Source organism: Hemicordylus capensis, chromosome 4, assembly GCF_027244095.1.
Source record: "Hemicordylus capensis ecotype Gifberg chromosome 4, rHemCap1.1.pri, whole genome shotgun sequence".
Classification (NCBI taxonomy): domain Eukaryota; kingdom Metazoa; phylum Chordata; class Lepidosauria; order Squamata; family Cordylidae; genus Hemicordylus; species Hemicordylus capensis.
The window spans coordinates 119,549,856-119,574,861 of record NC_069660.1 but is presented as its reverse complement, the minus strand read 5'-3'; the positions used below and the strand labels follow the sequence as shown (position 1 = coordinate 119,574,861).

Sequence of the window (25,006 nt, the reverse complement as noted above, 5' to 3'; positions counted from 1 at the left end):
TGGCAGATGCAGTTCAAGGTGAGCAAGCTTAAAGTGATGCATGTTAGGACAAAAAAACCCAAATTCACATACACGCTGATGTGGTCTGAGCTTGTCAGTGACTGACCAGGAGAGAGATCTTGGGGTCATGGTGGACAGCTCATTGAAAGTGTCGACACAATATGTGGCAGCTGTGAAAAGGCCAATTCTACTTCCTATGATCTTCAGCAGAGGCCATGCTCTGTTTCCCACCACCTTTTGAGGTACAGTTGATAGTGACATGGGAGAGGCCCTTTTCAGTAGTGGTGGGAACTCTTTTTTCCTTAGAGACTCATATTGTATACCCCCAAACAGCTATGCTACTACCAGGTATCTGGTAGCAAGTGGCACATAAATTCCCAGATTAATTGAAAAAAGAACACACACACACACACACACACACACACACACACACACACACACACACAGAGTGTTTGTGAATCTCTGCTTTTAAAGCTAGTGATGTTGTAAGTTATCTCCATTATGGAGTCCAGCAGAGACATGAAATAGAATGTTAGACTGTAGTAGCTCTATGACTGCTTTAAATACTTGGATGAGTTCTGTAGGATTTCTAGTGGCAGCCTGGAATGTTCAGGCTGAATACAAGCTGAATTATTAGTATATATGAAAAATGCCTGGGACTGACTGACCCACCTCGATACCATACTTTACATTATTTCCAGATAGTCTAGAAAGTTCACATTTGATTGACACCAATTCCAAAGTACCTTAATTACTGTAAAACTTTCACAGGTGTGTGTGGAGGTGTATGTTCTTCCCTTGCAATGAGGGACTTGACATGACATGCATTCAAGCTCGTTAAGGCTAAGTAAGGTTCTCAAACTAGGGTCCCCAGATATTTTTGGACTACAACTCCCATAATCCCCAGCCACAGTGGCCTTCAGCTGGGTTGTAGTCTAACAACATCTGGGGACCCACATTTGAGAACCTGTGGGTTAAGCTACTTCAGCATTAGCAAGGAAATTTTGTGACTCGCATATTTCCAAGGTACAGTGATTCAATGAAGTCTGAAAGTGAAACATTTTATTGTTGTAATAGTCAAAACTTGAAATACAAAGAGCTCTTTTTCATGATCCATGAGAAGGGCTTGGTGGGCGGGCGTAGAGTAAGGTTCACTAACCTTCCCTTCCCTACAGATGATCCATTGAAGAAGCTGGGTGCACGGATCACACACCCAGATGATCCTCCACTGCCCCAGGAAGTGTGGAGGGCCAGGATGTGTCGTCCCAGCCCCCAGTAATCCCATGATGCACCATATGAATGTGTGGTGCATTTTGGGTATCCCCCCAGTAATGGGCAGGAGCCCCGCAGTCAGTGCTGGCAGAATTTTATTTATTTTTTAAATGGGGCTAAAGGAGCGTTCACTCCCTTAACCCCATTTAAGAGACTAGCCGCTTTGGCAGGTTTGCCGCTGAAGCATCTCCGGGATTGGGTGTTTCTTATGAACAGCCAAAACTGGCTTGGCTTCCTTAGCTCAGTTTTGGCTGATTGTAGAACAGCCTCAATGCTTACCACCTGACAGAAGCCCACTTTCCAGCACAGAACAAGCAAGTGGCACATTGGGAAAATGTTTGGTTGCGGGAAGTTCTGTTGCCTTTTCACATCTTTGAATAAGGATCAAGGATTTGGTGGGAGAATTCTAGTACTGTCTGGGAATATGCATGTTGTCTTGTAGAATTCTAATTTTATATATTTTATGTTTGCGTGCTGATTAACTTTGCCATTACTTTTCCAAAGGTACGAAGAACTGGATACCAGCAAAGGCCTTCTATACAACTTGAAGGGGAAGGTTGTCATTGAATACCCAGTTTTGGAAGTGGTTTTGCAAAAATTCAAGACAGATATGGCAATTCTTAGCCACACTAAGAATAAAGGTATTTGCTCTTGTTTATAGTTCTAAACAACAAAAACCCAATAGTAATTGAGGCATTTAAGCCAGTTGTTAATGCCAGAAATCAGCATCTACTTTGGCATTAGCCCCTAAATATAAAACACTTCTGTACTGTTGCAATCATGCGGATTACAGGTTTGATCAGAGTTTATTATTTCTAGTTACATTTCATGTAATTGAGGCATTGTATTCACATTTTTCTGTTGCCAGTTTACAATATGTAAAATGCAGAAAATTGCCTAGATCCTTGCTCCTGAGCCATCATATTTGACAGGAGATATATATATACACACACATACACCTGCCATAGGAATAACATTGGGGCAAATAGGAAGCATAGCAGTTGTTAACATTTGCAGTTGATTTGCTTTAACAGATCAAATATCTGTTTAGTAACTGGAAGCTTTATGTTACTTCTAAGTAATATACAGTACTGGAATATCTCTCTTAGAATATGGTTGTCTGTATAATTAAGGGAATTCTACTTCATCTGTTGTGAAAACTTAAAAAATATTTTGGAAAACCAATTATTTCCATTCATTTTTCTGCTCCATCTGCTATACTCCAAGGTCAATTTACTGGGCATAAACTGTAATTTTTTTTCTATATCGAAGACACATAAGACATATTTTTGCAGACTTCACAGATCAATAGATTATGTTCCACCATCACTTGTTAGTGAACTGGTTAGTGAACTCTTTATTGCAGATTTGGAAAAAATTAATAAGTAAAGGCAAAGAGATAATCTCGTGCTGGATAATATATGTAGGAGAAATACTGTGCTTTTACAGTGTCAGTAACTAGGTTTCAGAAAATCAGCAGGCAAGCCAACATTCTGCCTCCTGCCTCACCCTTTGATTCCTTACATAAAAAGAAATACTGGCTGACATCCCCACTATCCTGTGTGCTGAGCAGAAGCATCTATGAATGTGCCAGGTTTTCCTATTGCATGTGGTAGGTGGGCTAATTTTTGCCAATCTCCCCTTCCTTCTGCAGCCACATGTGCCTCCCAAAATTATGTTGCTATTAGTTTAGGGAGACAAAGGTAACTGTAGAGGAAAGGGGAGATGGTTGAAAACTGTTGCTCATGCCACAAAAAAACTTGGCACGTCCACAGAAAGATTGTCCGGATGTCAGTCACTGTTCTATGAAGTTGTGTTGTTCAGTTTATTTAAAGATATTACAGGTGCTCATCTTCCATCTGCAAGCACAGTCATAGCTGGACTTACTGAAGGATTACAGAAGTTATGAAAAGATTTAGAGACAAAAACAATTCTTTCTCAGTGCTCAGTACATATCTGGCATATAGATGTTAATTGATTATACACTAGATTTAATATAGACAAAATGTGACCTCTGATGTTTCTGGGTGAAGTGCTTTTATTTTCTTGTCCAAATTCCATTCATACAGGTGCACCCTAGGTCCTGGTATTATCCATGTTCATCATCAGCACATTTCTTGGCAATTTAGTAATTATTTTCCCATTAGCTCTTTCTCGGTAGTATTTCTCTAATGAAGAGCCCTTGACATCATATACACAAAAAGGCACATTTGCGTCATTAGTCGGCTAATGAAAACATCCACAAAACGCACTATATGTATTTCCTTTACAACATGTAGTTTTTATATTGCTGATGTCTGCTGACCTCATCTAAGGAGGAGTTGATAATGTTTTCAGCAGGAGAACTTGGATAAACTGGAGGGTGGAAGAGGGAAAAGAGAAGTGACAAGCACATGAGGAAATGAGTGCTCCATAGTATGACATCACCAACTAAGTGTCAGTCAGTCCTCCAGTTCTGGACAGCTTGAACCTATAACATATTTTGCTCTTAGACAGGCAAATACTGTGTTGAAACATACGGAATGGTAATTTGTGCATCATGTCTTAATTTTGTTGAAAGAATTCCAACATCAGACAATCACTTTTCAAGAGATTGCTGTGTAAATCAGAAGTTCACCAAATACTACACAGCCTGATAATACAAAATATTGATGCCATATTGAGGCATTGTGTTTACTGACATATCATAAAACATATTTCATGAATACAGTTTTGATTATGTATGTTTTTCTTACTGTTTTATCTTCAGTTTTGTTATTGGGTGTAGAAATGTTGTTGTTTTTTGCTTACTTGTATTATTCAAACTTAGTGTATTATTGCTGATTATCTGTTACTCTTTTTTGCTGCCTGTGTTGCAGATTGTTAAAAAATCCCACAGTGAATCTGCTGAAGTAAAAAATGCTCAGATCTTAGAGCAAGTACATAAGAACATAAGACAGCCCAACTGGATCAGGCCCATAGCCTATCTAGTCTAACATCCTGTTTTACACAGTGGCCTGCCAGTTGCCTCTGGGAAGCCCTCAGTAAGGGTGTGCCCTCTCTCCTACTGTTGATCCACTGCAACTGGTATTGAGAGGCATCTTGCCTCTTAGGCTGGAGGTAGCCCATGGCTACCAGACTAGTAGTAAAAATTCAACATTACAGCATGATAGAGAGGGGATGTTTTTTGTTTTGTTCCCATAATAATGTAAACTAACTTCTGGGTCAAAAAGCATACTTTGGAATTCACGTCCTGAAGATCCTGTGCTGTTTAAAGAAAGCTAATGCTCAAGCACTTAAGTTTTATCACTTTCTCATGGAGATGGGTTGTGTGTTTATGTACATATAAGAACACAGTTCAGTTCTGAGCTCAGCCTCTTGGTCACAGCAGGCTTCTAGCAGAGTGCGCCTTCCCTCTCTTATATGGACTGTACACACGCTAGATGTCCAGCATGATCAGGATTTGAGGGGGAGGGAGGTGTGCACTAAGAGATTCATAGTCTGCCTTCCTTAAATCTCCCAGTGGTGGGGGTGGGGTGCCAGTTCCCACATGTTCTTTCTTTATAATAAGTGGCTCCAGTGACTTCTGTGGGAGAAGTTTATATGCCATATTTTCTCCACATAGGAAGCTGCCTTATACTAAGTCAGACCATTGGGCCATCTGGCTCAGTATTGTCTACACAGACTGGCAGCAGCTTCTCCAAGGTTGCAGGCAGGAGTCATTCTCAGCCCTATCTTGCAGATACCAGGGAGGGAACTTAGAACTTTCTGCATGCAGGTACTCTTCCCAGAGCAACACCATCCCCTAAGGTGAATCTTTTACAGTGCTCACATATGTAGTCTCTCATTCAAATGTAAACCAGAGTGGGGCCTGCTTAGCAAAGGGAACAATTCATGCTTGCTACCAAAAGAACAGCTCTCCTCCATTTCAATTTTAACTGTGTCCCTGGTTGCAGTCCCCTTTTCCCACAGAAGCCAATGGAACCTGTTCACATTTATGGTAGAAAGTCATCTCATATTGATCAGTATTTTGCTAATAATGATATACTGTGATGGACAAATTTATGAAGGATGCAAAACCAGGGCTGGGTTGGCTCAGCAAAAACTGATTATATATGTATTTCCCCCCTTCCCTTTAGGTGACAACAAATCTGGAAAAGACCTGATTAGCGAAAGCTCATCTGAGGAAGAGGGGGAAATCCGAGATAGTTCCTGAAGAAGCTACATCATGGGTGGGGTCAGAGGTGCCTGTTTATCCCCAGCTGTTTGAAAATGCAGTGAATTTTTCAACTTACCAGGACTGATCATCTCAATTAGTAGGAACACCTGTGCTGGCTTCCACCCACTCTAATCAGCCCAGCCAGACAGCCCACATGGTCTGAGCCATGGTCTGGTGAATTTTGAACATCCATTTGTTATAACATCCCAAAACTATAGCCATTGAAAAACATTGCAGTCCGTTAATTTAATTGGATTTATTTAAAGAGCTAACTTAGTTTCCTTTTTAAAAAAATATTGACAAAATATGAAGACTGTACATGGACTTATTTGCCAATTTGTGGATACTTATTAATTTCCCCTCCTCTTGACTTAACTGGTAACACAATGTGTTTTACAGTAACTTTTTAGCGTTTGGTTAAGACTTTGTTTTGAATACATACACCTCTTGTTGAAAAGATTGCTGTTAGAAGGGCAGGGAATCATAGTAACTTGGAAAACAGCTGCCAGTTAGGACAGACAAACTAGATTGTCTTACTTTGTGTAAGGCAGTCTCATATATGCATAAATTAATAAATATTAAAGGAAAAGTAAATTCTAAGAAGTGATTGGTGCTGAACGGTGTTTTTATTGAATGTGAAGGACAGCAAAAGTAATATTATTATTCTATTATAAATTAAGGATAAACTAGTATTTTACCTCCTGGTAAGCCAAGTAAATACTGCATCAATTGTATTATGGTGCAGCAGAGATCTATGCAGGCCAACAGGAATGTAAGGATCTAAGAAATTTTGCCTTACAATGTGTTTAATAGAACATTTGTCAGGCACGATACTTCTGTTCAGGGCAAAATGGGCAGAACTTTCCCTCATGTATTTGATAAAGTGGAGTCTGCCAGTGCAAAACAAAGAAGAACAACAACAAAAAACCCTCCATAGTGGCTTTGCCAAGGCAATCAGCACTTCAGAGCATTTAACTCAATGGCAATCAGCACTTCAGATTATGTCAGCCTGTCAGGACTCTCCTTGCCCAAGTGTGCATACTAACATCCAGTAAGGTTGCTTCGCATGAGAACTAAAGCATCCTATATGCTGCCTGAAGGATACTGAATGCTCAGTACTCTTGTGCTAACGCATTTCTGGGACTTTCAAGCTAATTTGTTTACTACTGAATATCATTTATAAACAAATTATAGTCAAGTATAGCCAGGTATAGTATTAATTATAGTCTGCTATATGCAGTCTGCTCCTCCTAAGTCTATTTGGGAGGGGGAGATTGCAGAATTATACCACTTGTATGAATTTGTACTCTGTTTATGGCTTAGGCTTGTTAGGGTCCCAAGTGAAGGGTCTCTGCTCTTCCTATTGATGCTACAGTACCTAGCTACTTAATATTTGCCCTAGACGGGTTATGATGGTCTGGTGTCAAGCAGAGATAAATGCTTAGCAAATTTTAAATTAGATGGTAATATTACAAAGAATGCTGTGACAAAAGAGCTCTCACACCAATAAACCAGGCAGATAGTGATCACTTTTTCTTGCCACAGCGGTTGGAGCCATGTTTGAAGTGTACAGCATGGATGTAACCAAAGCAACATTATTTAAAGTTTACCATAAAGCATATCCATCATCTTTAAGAGTTAGTGTAGAAACTGGGAAAACTTAAAGTATTGTACAGTTGCAAAAGCCTAAAAATGCAATTGAAAAGGCCTGGAAATCTATAGATTCAAAATAGACCTTGCAAATCTGCTGCAGTTCTAAAGTAAGTTAAATAAGGTATGAGATATTAGCTAAATAGTGTGTGTTCTGAAGCCATAGGCAATAGTCAACCATAATATTGCCCTGCCTCTCCATAGCTAGTCACCTGCAGCCCAGTTATGAGCCATACAATCCACGAGTCTGGACAGAGTGCATTATTTTGTTGTATAAGCCCTAGACATCAGTGTGCTGTAACACACCTGCCAAATGAGCCAGCTGACGGAAAATGAACTTCAGCTAAAAAATTTAAAAAATTAGGTAGTTGACAGATTTTGGATGAATATCTTTAAAAGCCTGACAACTTGTTCAACTGCACTGCGCAATGGTCTCCTTGGGGAACTGGTGAGCATCTCATTTACTGAGTCATTTAAAGCTGGATTGGACAAAGCACTGGAAAAAGTGCTGTGGTAATAGCAACCTCAGCCCTTGTGTTGGTACATTTGCAGCTTCAAAGTACTGAATAAACATTAGCTCATTGTTCTTGCATGAAAGAGTAAGTATTATTTATTATGATCACTTTATTGTCTTCGTTTTACATAAGAGGGGAGGTGGGATTATGTAATTGCTCCAGGGCACACAGAAAATTGGTGGAATACCAAAGTAACAGCCAAACAATTCATGTGGTCCTGTGGTCTGTTTACTGGATTAGCTATCTGTTGAAGGGGCCCTAAAGAGTGGGATGTGTGAAGCTGCTTTTTACTGAGTGAGACCAATGCTTGTCTAGCCAAATATACTGTCTGCACTCACTGTAAGTGGTTCTCCAGAACTCCAAGTAGAGGCCTTTCTCAATAGGGGTACCATTAAAGAGGACAACATAGTTGGGTGGAACCTTACTTTATTTTTACCCTTCATCATAGTAAAATATCTCCCTACTCCCTATTGAATCCTGAAATGATGGCCTTGCTTCTCAGACCCACTACTTCCTGAAGGGGAGAATACACTGAGACTTCTTTTCATCATTATTTTATTTTATTGACTCCTGTTCACAAAAAGCAAAAGAAGAACTCATTGCGTTCTATAAATAATTGAAAAATGGAAATCACATAACTGGTAGACACCTTTATATAGCATTTGTCCTCAAAAGGGGCAAAGTCCACTTAGGAATAAAGAATATAGACCAATGTGTATTGGCACTAGGGGGTGAGGCTACGTTTAATCCACTGTGTATGTGCTGTAAGTGACCAGAGCCAAGGGGACAGGCAGGAACTGAGGAACTGCTAGAGCTTGATCAGTCATTGAATAAAAATGTCTTGCTATGCATCCGGCCATTAAACAAATCCCAAATTAAAGAACTACCTTTTCTGCCAAATGAGTCATTGGGTGGTAACAGCTCAAGGACCTAAAACAAAATTGGTTGCTAACAGCCTGCCAAACAGTTGCTTGTTGTCCACCTTCTTGAAAGGTAGTCTTGTGGTTGCAAGCATGACTTGTCGCCTTAACTAAGCAGGGTCTGCCCTGGTTGCACATGAGTGGGAGACTAGAAGTGTGAGCACTGTAAGAGATTCCCCTCGGGATGGAGCCACTCTGGGAAGAGCATCTAGGTTTCAAGTTGCCTCCCTGGCATCTCCAAGATCGGGCTGAGAGAGATTCTTGCCTGCAACCTTGGAGAAGCCTCTGCCAATCTGTGTAGACAATACTGAGTGAGATGGACCTATGGTCTGACTCAGTATATGGCAGCTTCCTATGTTCCTATGAAAGAAGACAAACAATTCAGCACTTCTATCCCTAGACCATACTGTGCCCTTCCAAAAGCGGTTGGCACTACTTGTAAGCTGTGACAGCAGCAGCATGGAATGGAATGTGGTAAGTGGAGGACTACTCTCAAAGCCTCTCCTGCAGTGAATCACCAGTGCTAGAGATGGAGTTCCCACATACGTTTTCAATAAAACATTGTGAGTTGCCACTTCTAACACTGATAGCATCATATGAAAACTGAATGTAGTTCTGTATGGTACAAAATAATTTTAATACAAAAACAATGTTTTGTCCCCATCATGTCCTAGATATTTTGCTAACATAGTCAACAACAGTTGGATTTTCCAAAGTAGTGAAGCCTGGATAAATAGACATAGTAAAACCCATACAGGTGTTTTAGAAGGCAAGATTCACTTGGGTCCTCTTTAGTGCTCCAGGTGATTTTTTAGGAATGCTTCAGTTGTTACCTTTCCTTAATTTTGCCTCCCAAGTCAGGTCTGCCGGTTCTGATAGCTGGCCCTGCTTCTAGCTATCTTTAACTTTATTTTGTTGCATCTGAAGACAAGAGTTATGGAAGTTAACATTTAAAATAGGTCTCAACTTTAGTTCTGAAACTACTATTAAGCTTGGTAAATCTCACTAGATCCTTGACATGATCCCAGTATATTCACGCAACTGCGATACGCGCCTGCGCAGGATACCATTCAGGAAAATTCTACAAGCTGCATGCAGAGCTCCTGACTCCGCCCACAGCATGCATGCGTCCGTCAACATAGGTGGTCAGAGCACCACTCTCAGTTCCTTTCCAACCGCCAACCAGTACGGACACCTCGGAAGGTTCTTCTGCTTCAGCTGGGGTTCGCTGCCTCAGCCTTCCTGATTCGTGAGAGAACATTCTCTGTATTTTCTTAGTCTAATATCTTCTTGTGTTGCTGGCCTGTTTTTGATAACAGACAGAAAGAAAAATAACTTCAAGAGGTGTGGAAAATGTAACACCGCTTTCCCCTCTTCGAACTGTCACTCCTTATGTCTCCTCTGCCTCAGCAAGGCAAACACTTGTAAAATCCTACTTTTGAGATTGAAAGACGCTGTCTACAATTTGGCACTAAAACCTTCAGCATCAATGTCTACCCCTTTGGCTATCCCAATTGGACCCTCAATGTCAAAAGCCACTACACAGTCTATGAAATCTTCTAAGGGCTCCAATGTGAAGACGGCAACACCAAGTTGAGTGACACCGAGCCCCCAACCTTTGACCCCAAAGTAGATGCCGAAGGATAAGGCTACCGCTCCAAAGCCGTCTTCCCCGCCTTCGAAAGGGGCCAAGCTGGGAAAGGCTACATCGGACACAAAGCGTCACTCTGCCTCCTCAACTGCTTCATCTGCTCCCAAAAATTTGAAGTTAGACTCAATGTCCAGACCCCCGATGCTGGAGATTTCTGCGACATTGAAACCGTCCACGTCGGAGAGGCATCTGAAACGGAAAGCTCCAAAGTATCTTTCAATGTAGACGCAGCCAGCGAAAGTACCCTAGTGGTGAATTATGCCTCCTCTTCCCATTCTGGCAGACAGCATGTAGCCCCAGTTGACAAAGAAGGCAGCAAACTGGACACCATGGGGAGGAGACTTTATTCCACAAGTACCCTCACCATGCGCATTGCCAAGTACACCACATGTATGTCACATTACCAGCACTCCCTGTGGGAGCAACTCACAGACGCAACCGGAGGACATGCCAACTAAACCCAAAGAATTACAAGAAAAGTCTGCTGATATTACCAGACAGCAGATCAGTACAGCCTGCCACCTGACAAACTGTGAGTCAAAGAACATGGCTGGCGCGATGGCCCTGAGTCGTCACGCGTGGCTATGCTCCTCTACCTTGCAGTATGATACTAGGGATAAGATAGAGGACCTTCCATTTGAGGGTGAGGGTCTGTTCAGTACCGGTACTGACAACACGTTAGAGAAACTTTAAAAATCTAAATTGACTGACGACACGTTAAATTGTTAAATTGACTGATGACAAAAATCTAAATAGACTGATGACACGTTAGAGAAACTTTAAAAATCTAAATTAACCACAAAGTCATTTGCAGTCCTAACAGCCCAACTAGGCTATCAGTCTAGACCCAAACCCTCCTACACTCCAATTACTTCATATGGAAAGTACCGTCCCCAATACAAGAACTTTGAAAGGCGTGTTTTTAAGAAATCTTCCAGGCCTTCGGCTAAACCCTACCAACCCAAGTATAGGTCGAACAACCAATGCCCCAACAGGGTGAGAACTCCAAACAAGGCCTTTGATAGCTCGGACACTCCTGCAAAAGTACCCATGATATCCCAACACCTGGACAATTGGAAGAGGATAACTACGGACAAGTGGGTGCTTTCCATAATCCAGTGGGGCTACGCTATTCAATTTCACACCCATCCCTCGTTCATGGGTATAAAATCCACTGCATCAAACCCTACCCACCAGATGGAGGTGTCAACCCTTTTGGAAAAGGACACAGTAGAACAGCTGAGATGCACAGTGCAAGCACTTTTGTTCACAGGCAGCCGTAGGAACCAGTTCTATGGGGGATGCCTTCCTGGTTCCATGGGATGAGACCCTATACTACATATTTCCTTCTCTGCCCTTGATTTTGCGTGTTCTTAACAGGATCATTCACCAACAAACGGACTGCATACTGATTGTTCCAGACTGGCCACAACAAGCATGGTACCCTATGATACTGAGACTCTCAAAGGGCAGGTCCCGGCCCTTACCAAGTGCTCCGGACTTACTGTCCATTATTATTATTATTATTATTATTATTATTATTAATTTATTTCTTGCTTACACAGTCAGACAGGTGTTATTGACTGGTTTGTTTTATATTACTATTATTATTATTATTATTATTATTATTATTATTATTATTATTATTATTAAAAATATGTATACCCCGCCCCTCCAGTGCAATACAGCTCGGGGCGGCTTACAATAATATAGACACAGATACAAGTAATAAAATTAATTTTTTTTAAAAAGTCAGATTGAAAACAATTATTAGGTTCAAATTAAAGCTGAAAATTATAAAGAGCTAAAGAACCTACCAGATATAACAAAATAATGATATTAAAAAGCCTCCTTAAAAAGTTTTGTTTTAAGATGTTTTTTAAAAACACTGAGGGAGGGAGCATGGCGAAGCTCTTCAGGGAGGGCGTTACAAAGCCAAGGGGCCACAACTGAAAAGGCCCTGCTAACCAGTCCCTGCCAACCAGATCTCTGTTAGTGGCGGGGTCATGAGCAGGGCCTGAGTTGATGATCGGAGGGCCCTGGCAGATTCATATGGGTGAATGCGGTCCATCAGGTACCCCGGCCCCAAGCCGTGTAGGGCTTTAAAGGTCAATACTAGCACCTTGAATCTAGCCCGGATGCGGACTGGTAGCCAATTAAGCTGATGCAGGATGGGTGTAATACTCGTGAAGCGATTCGTACCCACGAGCATCCTTGCGGCAGCATTCTGAACCAGCTGAAGCTTCTGAACAGTCTTCAAGGGCAGCCCCACGTAGAGCGCTTTGCAGTAGTCCAATCTGGATGTTACCACCACATGAGTGACTGAGGTCAGGTCTGACTGACCATGCATGTCCATGCCTCGTGGTCAAGTACTACACCATAGTGTCAAGATGCTGAAGCTCATGTCATGGAGACTCAAGCCGCTGAGCCCTGTGACCTACTCTTAGAGGAAATTCTCTTCAATTAAAAGAAGCCCTCTACAAGGAAAACATATGTAACAAAATGGAAGCACTTCTCTGCGTATGCTGGAGCACACTCCTTCTCACCCATGAAGGCCACCATCCTGCAGGTACTGAGATAGTACCTGAGATAGTAGTCCCTAGTCTCAAGTTGGCCGGTTTTTCTACTGCTTCTATTAAAATCCACCTTCCGGCCATCTCCAGTTGTCATATGGGTGTTGATAACGTGGCCATTTTCTCCCATCCCCTTTCAAAGAGATTCCTCAAGGGTTTGGAAAATCTAAACCCACATACACGGGCCCCTACCCCACAGTGGTCCCTTTCTTTGGTTCTGGCAGGCCTCTTGAACAGCCCCTTTGAACTACTGTCTCTCTCTGATTCCTATTGCTCAAGACAGCCTTTCTTATTGCAGTCACTTCTGCCAAGTGAGTTAGTAGCTGTGCGCCCTTAGATCTTACTTCCCTTACATTCAATTTCACAAAGACAAGGTCGTCATGCGTTTGGATCTTTCCTTAATTCCCAAGATCAGTTCAAGTTTTCCTATCAGCCAAGATGTGATCCTGTCAGCCTTCTTCCATGACCCACAGTCTGACTTGGAACCATCCCTCCACACACTGGATGTACACAGGGTGCTTGCGTTTTATCTTGACAGGATTCATCCATTCCGAAAGGATCACACACTCTTTGCATCCTACAGGAAGGGTAAAAAAGGCATGTGGATCACTCCTCAACGCTTGTCGCGCTGCATTGTTCAGGCCATAGTGGAAGCCTACAAGGCCCAGGGTAAGGACCCCCCTCAAGGCGTAAGTGCCCACTCTACTAGAGCAGTAGCCTCATCAGCTGCCAACCTGTCGGGTGTCTCCATTGCTGAACTTCGAAGAGCCGCCACCTGGTCTTTGGACAACCCCTTCATCAAGCACTATGCGCTAGACCTTTGTTCCTGCAAAGATGCACACTTTGGGAGGGGTGTCTTGAAGCAAGTTCTATCCTAACTTCACTCAGGGTAAGTCCAAGAAACCCACCTCCTGGAGGGGCTTACTAATCTCCCAATTGTGTGAATACACTGGGATCACATCTTGGATAAACAGGGCGCTTACCTGTAACTGATGATCCTTCAATGCTCCTAGATATTCACACATCCCACACTATCTCCTCTCTTCCTTGGAGTTTGTGCTCTGGGCAACATTTATGTTTTACTTACCTGTTCTCTCACTCACGTCTCCAGTTCCATTTATGATGGTCACTGACGTCCGGCGGTCATCCAGGAACCGAGGAGAGTGGCGCTCCAACTGCCTATGTCAGTGGATGCATTCGCACTGTGAGCAGAGTCAGAAGCGTCATGCGAAGCTTGTAGAATCTTCCAGATGGTCTCCTGTGCAGGCATGTATCCCAGTTGTGTAAATACCTAGGATCACTCAAGGATCATCAGTTTACAAGTAAGCATCCTGTTTTTTTCCATGGGACATAGAAGCTCACAGGTGACTTCACAACTGGGGCTTTAAATATATAGCCTTTCTCTTAGACTTATGTCCAATAGGGATACTATTTACATTTTTTTAAATGATACTAATAAAGCCAAGGGTCATGTTCAAGGCAATGATGGAAATTTGCATTTTTCAAGTTTTCTAAATGTTGGGGACTCTAAAATCTTGCAAGAAGAATGTTACAAAGAATAAATTTATAGCCAGTATTTCTCTACCCAATTCAAGCTGTGTTTGCTTACAAACAGTGCATTCTGCCTTTTAAAGGTCCTTCCAAACTATTTCCCGGAAAACCTTTTTCAAAAATCCATTTGTATTTGTGTGGTTGCTATGGAATTTGGTTGAACTGTATGCAGATGCAGATTGTGTTAATAAGAAAGGAAAAAAACTGAACTGTGTACTCCAGTGAACAGAGATTAGTCTGTGTTTGTATTAGAATGTTGCTATGACAGAGCATATGGTTTTATTTCATGGACATTTGCAGTGAAATGGAAGGAAATCAGATGTATGCAAGACAAACAAACAAGGAATGGCACACACTACATAAATGTTAAAGTTGAATGGGTTGTTGCAGACAAAGAAAAAACAATTATTAGACATATTAAGCAGAATTTTCCTGCCAAACAGTCATAGACCTATGCTCCTACTGTGCTGTCTGGCTGATCCATTGGAAATGGCATTGCTTTTACTGATGTTTTTATGGATAAGGCTCATTTCCAGTATTAACTGTGTACTGTAAAACCATAATTCCCCTAGGCCAATCCTCTTTTTAATAATCATTCCACTGTTCAACCTTGATACTTTTTTATTAAGATGTTCAATGAATATTTTAAATAAAACACCTGAAATTCTACAAAATTGCATATGAATCCTTGTAATGAGTTTAGAAGTGTTTGTTTCTTCTTCCCCATGATGTCTTGTGGTGCTCTGTAGGATTTGCTTCTCAGATTACTCTTTAAGTATTCTCCATTTAGATTGGAATGAAGACCAAGAGGATGGGATAGAGGTCCAGTCCCAATGCAATCCTGATCAACACATTTAGTATTGCATTGCTAGCTGTGCTCCATAGAGAGTTAGGGGTAGAGTGTCTATCTTAATCCATAACAGTCAATGGTGGCTTTCACTTTGGTACTGGAATTTCAGCTAATGCAGGGATTCCCAACCTGTGATACTCCAGATGTTGCAGAACTATAATTCTCAGCTATAATTTATTGTGACTAGGAATGATGGGAGTGGTCGTTCAGCAACATCTGGAGTACAACAGGTTGTTACTTTCTCTCCCCCCCACACACACACATCTATCTATCTATATGAGAGAGTAATTTGTACATTGTTATACTAAGTTACAGATGTTAATAATTTAATTTAACTTTTATATTTTTCTCAGAAATGCCTCTATGGGATTAATCAGGAAACTTTATTCTGGCTTCTAACTCCTCTTTATATTTTTCTTTTATTTACTCCTTATTTTCCTTCTATGTTCCTCCTCCTCCTTAAAGGTTAAAGCTGTTGGCCACATGTAATTACAACAGCAGAAGTTCTGCTAAGTGCAAGAGATAGTTTGCATAGTGGAAAAGATCTATTGCTACCCTGACACTCTTAGAGAGAGTACTTTTCATTGGGGGGCTAAAGGGACCTGCCAAAAATATATAAACAAAATAAACTAGTTTAAAAACCTATACCAAGAAATCTTATAAAACAAAAAATACTCAGTGTAGAATATTATGGAAATATCCATTAAACTACTGTGGTCACCAGGATTCGACACCGACTCGACAGCACAACTTTACTTTTAAAACATGCTTTAATATAAACATGCTACATCACACAATCAATAAATATACATGACATGTTTCCAGATGCTTAGGTGGGGTTTTTTTTTTAATGGTCAATGCAAGTTTATATGAGTTAACTGCAGCACTTTACTGGAAATAAATGGGAACAATTCACTTTTCTAGGCGTAAGTAAAGGCTACATTCAGGGACTCACAGTTTCAAGCTTAAACCTGTTTCTGTCCCAGATAACTGTTGAGGCTGATCTTTGGGGGGGATCAGGTTTTGTTCATACCTGGACCCTGAATGCACTGTTTTATTTTCCAGAGTAGAAGTGAATGGCTAAAGCACATGCACCCTCTGGAGGACAACAGGTTGCATTGTGCATGAAGTGCAATGTGATCAAGAAATAAAGCCAGGGATTTGGCTTATATATTTTGAGGTGAATGTGAGTTAAAGGCAGCATGAATGAATGCTAATGATTGTGCACATTTGCATGAAGGCATAGACCTAGAACTCGCTGCGATGGTGAACCCATGTCTAAACTGTACCACTTCAATCCACACATGGCAGCTGCAGTATCTTTAAAAGGGAAAACTCCCTGACATCTCATTTTCTTGCATTTTAAAATGTTATTAGTTTTACAATATCTTAACAATCCAATGACATCTCATTTTCTATGTGGGAGGAGTTTTTTGTATGAAGGAGCAGCCCAGGCACAGGTTTACTATGTCTGTGAGATAATGGGCACAAATTAACAGAATAAAAATGAATCTATATATTTAAGTTTCCTGGGTGCACCTTGGAATGTGCATCCTGGCGCCCAGCTGATTGGCTGGGCAGCGGAGGCGCCTGATAGGCTGAGGCTCACCCAGGAGGATTGGTCGGCAGAAGGCCTGGCCGTGGAGGCGAGGCGGCAATCAGCCCGGCCACGGCGGCGCACGAGCTGGCCGGAGACTGGGGCAAAAGGTGGAGGGGGGAGAGGTAACCACCGGCCCCAAAGAGCGCACAGATGCTCTGTGCGGGGTCAGCTAGTCGAATATATTACTTTGTGAACACGCATTATCTCCAAGCAATACCAGAAAATATGAATTTATCCCTGGGTTTTCATACATTGCCCAATCAATATGCATCATCACCTCCAAGTAGAACTTATACTTTTTAAAATTCAGTAATGTGCCAAATCCCATTCACACTATTAGTCTGTGTCCATTCTCCTTGGAGACTGTTAGATTATTGCTATTAGTCATCCATGTTTATGCTGTCAGTTTGCACATGTCACCTGTATCTTTATAGGAAAGTGCATAATCAATATGTTTTACGCCCATGTGCCTTGTTAGATATTAAGATTATTCATGGGATCATGGGAAAACTCAATATCTAGACCAGGGATTCTCAAACTTGGGTCCCTCAGGTGTTATTGGACTTCAACTCCCATAATCCCCAGCCTCAGTGGCCTTTGGTTGGGGATTATGGGAGTTGAAGTCCAATAACATCTGAGGACCCAAGTTTGAGAATCACTGATCTAGACAATTTGTTGCTCTTTGTGCAAACAGATGCATTCACCAAATTTATTTATTTATTATCTGAACTAAACTGATTATGTTGATATGCTGCTATATTCCTAAGTGTTACCTAGAGAAATACCTTGCATAGCATTTTCACATGTGAGTTTTTCCTGTATTCTCAGCTTCAATTAGTCTTCTGCTAACTAAGCAAGTCCCTTGCTAACTGAGCAAAGGGGCACCTTTATAGAAGTGGTGATTCTTTTTATTTAGCAGGGGGAGAGCTACTTGCCCTGTCCATCCCCAGCAAAGCATCCCTCCAGTGGATGTTGCTGGTGTCTATCTTATGTTTCTTCTTTAGACTGCAAGTGCTTTGAGGACAAGGGGCCTGTTTGTTTATATCTTTGTAAACCACATTGGGAAATTTTGGTTGAAAAGTCGTATTCAAATTCATGCTCAATCAGTTGCTCTGACAGTATGTGCAGTAAAAGTAGTATTTTAAAAGTGTGTCCATCTTTTTATCATTAGGTGGTTATGGTAGCCTGTAATTGGTGGCCGAGAACCACCTCCACCCTTGTTATAGCAGACTGCTTTGTGCTCCAAGCAGCATCTCCAGTTAATAAATGGCAGCCTTTTGCATATGCTTTCTGTGAACAGATGGCAGAAATGTGAGCTCAGTGAGACAATAATTATGAGGCAATGCTCTGTGCTTGTTAGTGGAGCCTGAGAGCCAAAAGAAGTCAGCCATTTCTCTCCCTTGACTAGCAAAGGCTTGTGGAACTGCAAGCTCATTTTAATTTTATACAGGCTACAGATTAAGAGTTCATTTCCTCCATAGTTCAGCCAGCTTTAGCTCAGTAGAGAACCTGACCGCTTTCAAGTTGCAGTGGGATTGACAAAATGATTTGAAAAATACCTGGTCAGTGGTTGGGACTAGGCCGGGATGGCATTTTAATAGTCAAGGGCAGAGCTTACTGGGGTTTGGGCAGGTTGAGGTGGAGCCTGACAGTTTGGGGAAGGTTAGGGGGCAGAGCCTGGCATTTCTGAGTGGGTCAGGGGGAAGCCAGAGGGGAGAGGCTGTTGCTATATTTGCTCAGAAACATGTAAACTACCACGTCTGTATCTATACTGCACCTTCAGCTGAACTGTGAGAATTCGTTCTGACAACCAACGTTGTAAGTGTACATAACTACATAGGCACATAGGAAGCTGCCATATACTGAGTCAGACCATTGGTCTATCTAGCTCAGTATTGTCTTCACAGACTGGCAGCGACTTCTCCAAGGTTGCAGGCAGGAATCTCTCTCAGCCCTATCTTGGAGAAGCCAGGGAAGGAACTTGTAACCTTCTGCTCTTCCCAGAGCGGCTCCATCCCCTGAGGGGAATATCTTACAGTGCTCACACTTCTAGTCTCCCTTAACCAGGGCAGACCCTGCTTAGCTAAGGGGACACGTCATGCTTGCTACCACAAGACCAGCTCTCCTCACCTCTCCTGCAAACTAAGGATTGCTGTCTGGAGATAGGCAAATATCAGTGTTAGAATACCCCTGGAGGAGCAATGGACTCAGAGGCTAGGCTTGTGAAACAAGAAATAAAGTGTATTGATATAACATAAACACAATGCAGAATGGAAGTATTTGGCAATCTTGGTAGCACCAAGAATACAAACTGTTCCCTGAGACTGTGAGGGCAATAGTGTCAGAAATACAAACAGTAACAGCTGTGTAGGCAATCCTAAAGGAGTTACTATTATACAAGCAAGGGAAAAGAGGGCAGGGCAGGAGAGAGGAAAGAACACAGAGTCAGAAGAAGCGAGAACATTCTTTTGCCTTTCCTTCAGTCTGCTGTCTTGTGTGCGATGCCAAGGAGTGCTTTGCCCCCTGTGTGGAAAGGCAAGCTGGAGTCCTTTGCTAGGACTTTACAGCGGAAGGCAAGGAAAGGCAATGGGGTGAAGGCACAGGACCCAAGACTATGGATCTGTGTGAACCCACAGCTGTCTAGGAAAACAGATCGCCAAGTAGTCAAGCACAAGGGGTTAGCTCCTGGCAGGCCTGCTCAGGGAAAGACTCATCTACAAAATGTCTGTCTAGGGGTTCTGCTCTGGAATCTCTCTGGGTTTTCTTGCTCAGGGCATCTTGGAATTCTCAGGCAGTCAAAACATAAAACTAATCTTGTGTAAGCCCAACACAGAGAGTTTTCCCAAGGGCACTGGTTGCGGAGAACAGGCAGGGCAGTACAGCAGCTTTCCCACTTAAGGCACACTCAAAGCTAATGGCTTTGCTGTTGATTCTAGATCTTGCAATCCAGTGTTCCAACTTGAGGATCAGCAGCTGCCTAGTGATTTCAACTCAGTAAAGAGAAAAGGGTTTAGGTGGAAGGATCTTCTGGAGTAGTGACTTCTGGATCTTCTGGAGCAATCTCCACAATGGTAGCAGGGCTTGCAACCTTCCAGTGTGATTGAGCAGCAACTATATCCTGAGAGTGACCACACACACACACACTGACACTGGTAGGGATATTGAGAGAGCCTCAGACTCAGTGTCACTGTCACTAGAGGCTCAAGTGGCCTCTGTGGCTCGGAGTACCTTTTATCAACTTTGGCTGATGAGCCAACTGCAACCTTACCTAGACAGAGATAGCTTGGCCAAAGTTAGGCTCCGGTAACCTCTCGCTTAGATTACTGCAATGCGTTGTATGTGGGGCTGCCTTTGAAAACGGTCTGGAAACTGCAACTGGTACAAAAAAGAGCTGCAAGATTATTGATCAGGAATTGACGTTTTGAGCATATTATGCCAGTGCTTTGTCAGGTGCACTGGCTCCCAGTCCATTTCCAGGCCTAATTAAAAGTGCTGGTTTGGGACCAGGTTATTTGAAAGAATGCCTTGCCCCATATGTCCCAACCCAGACTTTAGTATCTTCTTCAGAGGCCCTCTTCCAAGGGCCCCTGCCAAACGAGTTGAGGCGGGTGGCTACTAAGGAGAAGGCCTTTTTGGTGGTTGTACCACATTTATGGAATAGCCTCCCCAGTGAAGATCTTTTGTTCACTCAGGCTTTTTAAATGTGAAAAATTTTGATCTGTTTTTTTTAAAATGTGTGTTAAATTGTTTTGTATTGTACATTTTCTTCCCTCCCCCCCCCCTTGGTCTTTTATGATTAAATGTGTTGTGTGTATTTATCTTAAGTTTTAACGTGTTGTAAGCTGCCCAGAGAATATTTTGTTATGGGGTGGCTAACAAATAAAGTTTATTATTATTAGTTTATTATCATATTCAGGTGGTGGCTAGGACAAAAGGTGGGGGGGATGCATTAAAAATATATGGTCCTCAAGATGGATAATAAGTGACAGGTTCCTAGATTTGATTGCATTCTGGAGTGCCTGAATTGGCTGAAGCTCCTTGTGACTTCTAGTACATTGACATTTTCCTTGTTGGTCTGAACTTGTATTCTTCAAAGACTACATGTAACTCGGCAGTAAAGGTGTTGGGGTTTGTGATTATTTAACAAAGCACCAACAAAAGAAGCTACCCACTCCAGTTACAGAGTAGAATGCAGCGTTTAGTTGTTGCAGCTACTTAAAGAACATGCATAGACATTGTTGTACAATCTAAATACTAAGTTGATTTATTGGTGAAGTACATTTGAGATAGGAATGACCTATTCTATCTATTAGCTACATCATGACTAGGTAGGGAGAGAGAGATGTTTCCATCTTCTCTCTAGGAAGAAAGGAAGAGGACTGAGTCATTACAGGAAGTACCTGAGGAGTCATAGCAGGGGTCATAGAGTAGAGGCAAGCAGGGACAGGTAAGGAGACCCTCATTCACGACCTCCACTCCCAATGCCCTTGGTGGTCATTAGGATAGTTGGTGCAAAAGGTGGGTGCACTGGAACTTCACCTCCAACAAAATGAACCTCCAATTTCCTGGTGGGTTTTCAACTGGTAGAGCTCCTCCTTATGGTCATCTGATGCTATTCAAGGCCAGGTCTCTTCCTCTTAGGGCAGGAGATCCCAACCTGTGAGAACAACTCCAGATGTTGCTGAATAACAATTTATTGTAGCTGCAGATTATGGGAGTTGTAATTCAGCAACATCTCAAGTACCACAGGTTGGGAACCCCTGACTTAAGTTATCAGGGTCTGTTCTTTTACCAGCAGCAGTTCTCTTGCTTGAGCTAGGAAGTTTGTGGAGCTGGCCTTCCTTCCCTCTGACCTTGAGTAGCAGAGAGTCATTGCCTCCTGGATCCTGTCCCGGCTTCACCACAGTCTGATTGCCCTGACAATCTACAGCTGTGTGCGGGCTGTTCCAGCAGCCAAGCTCCGGAAGTCCATTTCTGTCATCTCCCCTTTGTTGGGGGCTTATGGCTTTAAAAAGGACTGGGGCACACCAGAGGCCAGGCTGCCTGCCAGCAGCTGCCAAAGCCAGCTGTCAAACCTTTGGTGGCAGCCTTCAGGGGTGGGACTGAGGGCTGGGGTCAACTTATTGTCTTGGACTGCTGGAAGACACCTGCTCTGTTGTCTAGTACTTGTTAGGCCTGCTACAGGTATGTGTTTTGTGTTGAAGAGAGATGGGGAGGTGGGAGACAACTCTGAGGCAGTGGTGACGGGGCATCAATGAAGATACGGCATCGGTGGGCCATTATAGGGGAAGGGAATTCAGACATTTAACTGCTGTTTGTCTTCCAGCAAGCCAACCATCTCTTTGACCTTGGATAGCATTGCCAACTACCCACAGAACTTCATCTTATTACTCTGTAATGCTAGGTAGGTTCAAATAAATAAATCTGAGGTAGTTCGTGACTTGATTATGGATGAAGGAGCCGACTTGGTATGTATCACAGACCTGGTTGGGAGAGACTAGTGGTCCGGTTTGGTCCCAGCTTCTCCCAGTGGGTTATTCCATGGTGGAGCAGGTGAGAAAATAATCTCCCTTACCGGGATCCCTGCCAGGGAGCTGGGCTATATTGAATGTGTGTACTTAAGTCTAGGGGCCAGGGATAAATTGGGGCTTCTGCTGGTGTACCAATCACAGCACTGCCCAGTGGAGTGACGTCCCTTATTGAGTTGACGAACCTGGTTGCTGAGTTGGCATTGGAGTGGCCCGGGTTGTTGCTGGTGGGGGACTTCAATGTTCATTTTGGGGCCAGGTTGTCAGGAGCAGCTCAAGAGTTCATAGCGGCCATGATGACTGTGGACCTATCCCAATTAGTCCCTGGACTGACAACATGATGCTGGTCACGCACTTGATTTGGTCTTTTGCTCTGATCAGGGTGGTATTCCGTGGGTGGGGATTTCTGTCATCTCCCCTTTGTCATGGATGGATCACCATCTGGTTAAGGGAGAACTTACAGCCACAACCCACCTCTGCAGAGGTGAAGGACCTAATAGATTGGTCCACCCAAGGAGGTTATTGGATCCAATATCTAGAAGGCTTAGAAGGGTTTAGGGTTGGCTCTGCTATTGATTCTGTTGATACTCTAGTGCGAACATTGAATAATGAACTCACTAGAGCAGTAGACACATTCACTCCTAAGCATACTCTCCTACCTGCTTTAAAGACAGCCCCGTGGTATTCGGATGAACTACGTGATCTGAAGCAGTGAGGTAGACTACAGCGCAAGTAGAGGAAGATTCGGCGCGAGTCTGATCAGGCACAACACAGAGCACATTTGAAGATCTATGCTCTGGAAGTGCAGGCGACAAAGAAGCAGTTCTTTTCTGCCAGCATTGCTTCTGCAAATTCACATCCAGCTGAGTTACCTAGGTTTGTGAGGGGGCTAATATGTACCCCCTCCCCCTTGAATTTAAACTTGGAATCACCGGTTACTTGCTGTGACATTTTTAATGACTTTTTTGCGGATAAAATCTCTCATATTCGGGCTGATCTGGATTCCACAGTTACTGCAGAATCCACTGTGAAGGTGTCCAGCAACTCCTCTTATAGGATTAGATTGGATCATTTTCCGTTTGTGACTCCTGAGGAAGTGGACAAACTGCTTCAAACTGTGCGTCCTACAACCTGTTCTCTTGAACCTTGCCCAGCTTGGCTTATCTTATTTGGTAATCATATTATCAGAGAGGGTCTGGTAAATAATATAAATGTTTCTCAGGGAGGGCAGGATGCCTCCTTGTCTTAAGGAAGCTATTATTAGACCACTTTTGAAGAAACCTGCTTTGGATCCCTCAGAGTTAGCTAATTACAGGCCTGTTTCCAATCTTCCATGGTTGGGCAAGGTGTCTGAGCAAGTGGTGGCCTTTCAGCTCCAGGCAGTTTTGGATGATGCAGATTATCTAGACCCATCAAACTGGCTTTCATGTGGGCTATGGGGTCGAGACTGCCTTGGTCAGCCTGATGGATAATCAGGATAATCTCCAACTGGCTATCGACAGAGGGAGTGTGACTCTCCTGATCCTTGTGGATCTCTCTGCAGCTTTCAATACCATCAAACATGGTATCCTACTGGACCTCCTGAGGGAGGTGGGATTGGGTGGCACTGTTTTGGAGTGGTTCCGCTACCTCTCTGGTAGATTCCAGATGGTGATGTTGTTCTGCTAAACGAGAACTAAAGTGTGGAGTTCCACAAGGCTCCATACTGTCTCCAATGCTCTTTAACATCTACATGAAACCACTAGGAGAGATCATCAGGAGGTTTGGTGCAGGGTGTTATCAATATGCTGATGACACCCAAATCTATTTCTCCATGTCAACCTCATCAGGAAATGGCATATCTTCCCTTCATGTCTGCCTGGAGGTGGTAATAGGCTGGATGAGGGATAACAAACTGAAGTTGAATCCAAATAAGACGGAGGTACTGACTATGGGGAGTTGGGTCCTGAGAGATGGTTTAGATCTGCCTGTTCTGGATTGGGTTACACTCTCCCAGAAAGATCAGGTAAGTAGCTTGGGAGTGCTCCTGCGCCCAAAGCTTTCCCTGGTTTCTCAGGTTGAGGCAGTGGTCAGGAGCACTTTTTATCAGCTTCAGCTGATACCTCAGCTACATCCATTTCTGGAGGTAAATGACCTTAAAACAGTGGTACATATGCTGGTAACCTCCAGGCTTGACTACTGTAATGCACTCTACGTAGGGCTGCCTTTGTACTTAGTATGGAAATGACAATTGGTACAGAATGCAGCAGCCAGATTGGTCTCTGGGACAACATGAAGGGACCGCATAACACTGGTTTTAAAAGAATTGCACTGGCTGCTGATGTTTCCAGGCAAAATACAAAGTGTTGGTTATCACCTATAAAGCTTGGGCTCAGGGTTTTTAAGAGAGTACCCTCTTTGTCATGAGCCTGCTGCCTGTTATGATGTTCTGGAGAGGTCCAGTTACGGTTGCTGCTGGGTCATCTGGTGGCAACCCGAGACCAGGCTTTCTCTGCGGCTGTCCCAAGGCTTTGGAATATGCTCCCTGCTAAAATAAGAGCATCTTCTGCTCTGTTTGTTTTTGGGAAGACCCTCAAGACTTACCTGTTCTCGCAAGCTTTTAATTAGAATTAATTTTAATAATTGGTTTTAATAACTGTTTTATTCTATTGTTTTTATTGTGTTTTGTGGATTTTAATCTGTGACTTCTGTATTGTTT

At 42.8% G+C, this 25,006-nt stretch overlaps 1 protein-coding gene across 1 annotated transcript in view; it reads left to right on the top strand.

Annotated features, from left to right (window-relative positions):
- ZNHIT6 (zinc finger HIT-type containing 6) overlaps positions 1-15,007 on the top strand; it is a 78,404-nt gene extending 63,397 nt beyond the window's left edge. Inside the window, exons 9-10 of the mRNA XM_053245277.1 lie at positions 1,777-1,913; positions 5,391-15,007. Of these exons, the coding sequence (XP_053101252.1) occupies positions 1,777-1,913; positions 5,391-5,467 (214 nt within the window). The 3' untranslated portion in view covers positions 5,468-15,007. The remainder of the gene's footprint in view (positions 1-1,776; positions 1,914-5,390) is intronic.
- The last annotated feature ends 9,999 nt before the right edge of the window (positions 15,008-25,006 follow it).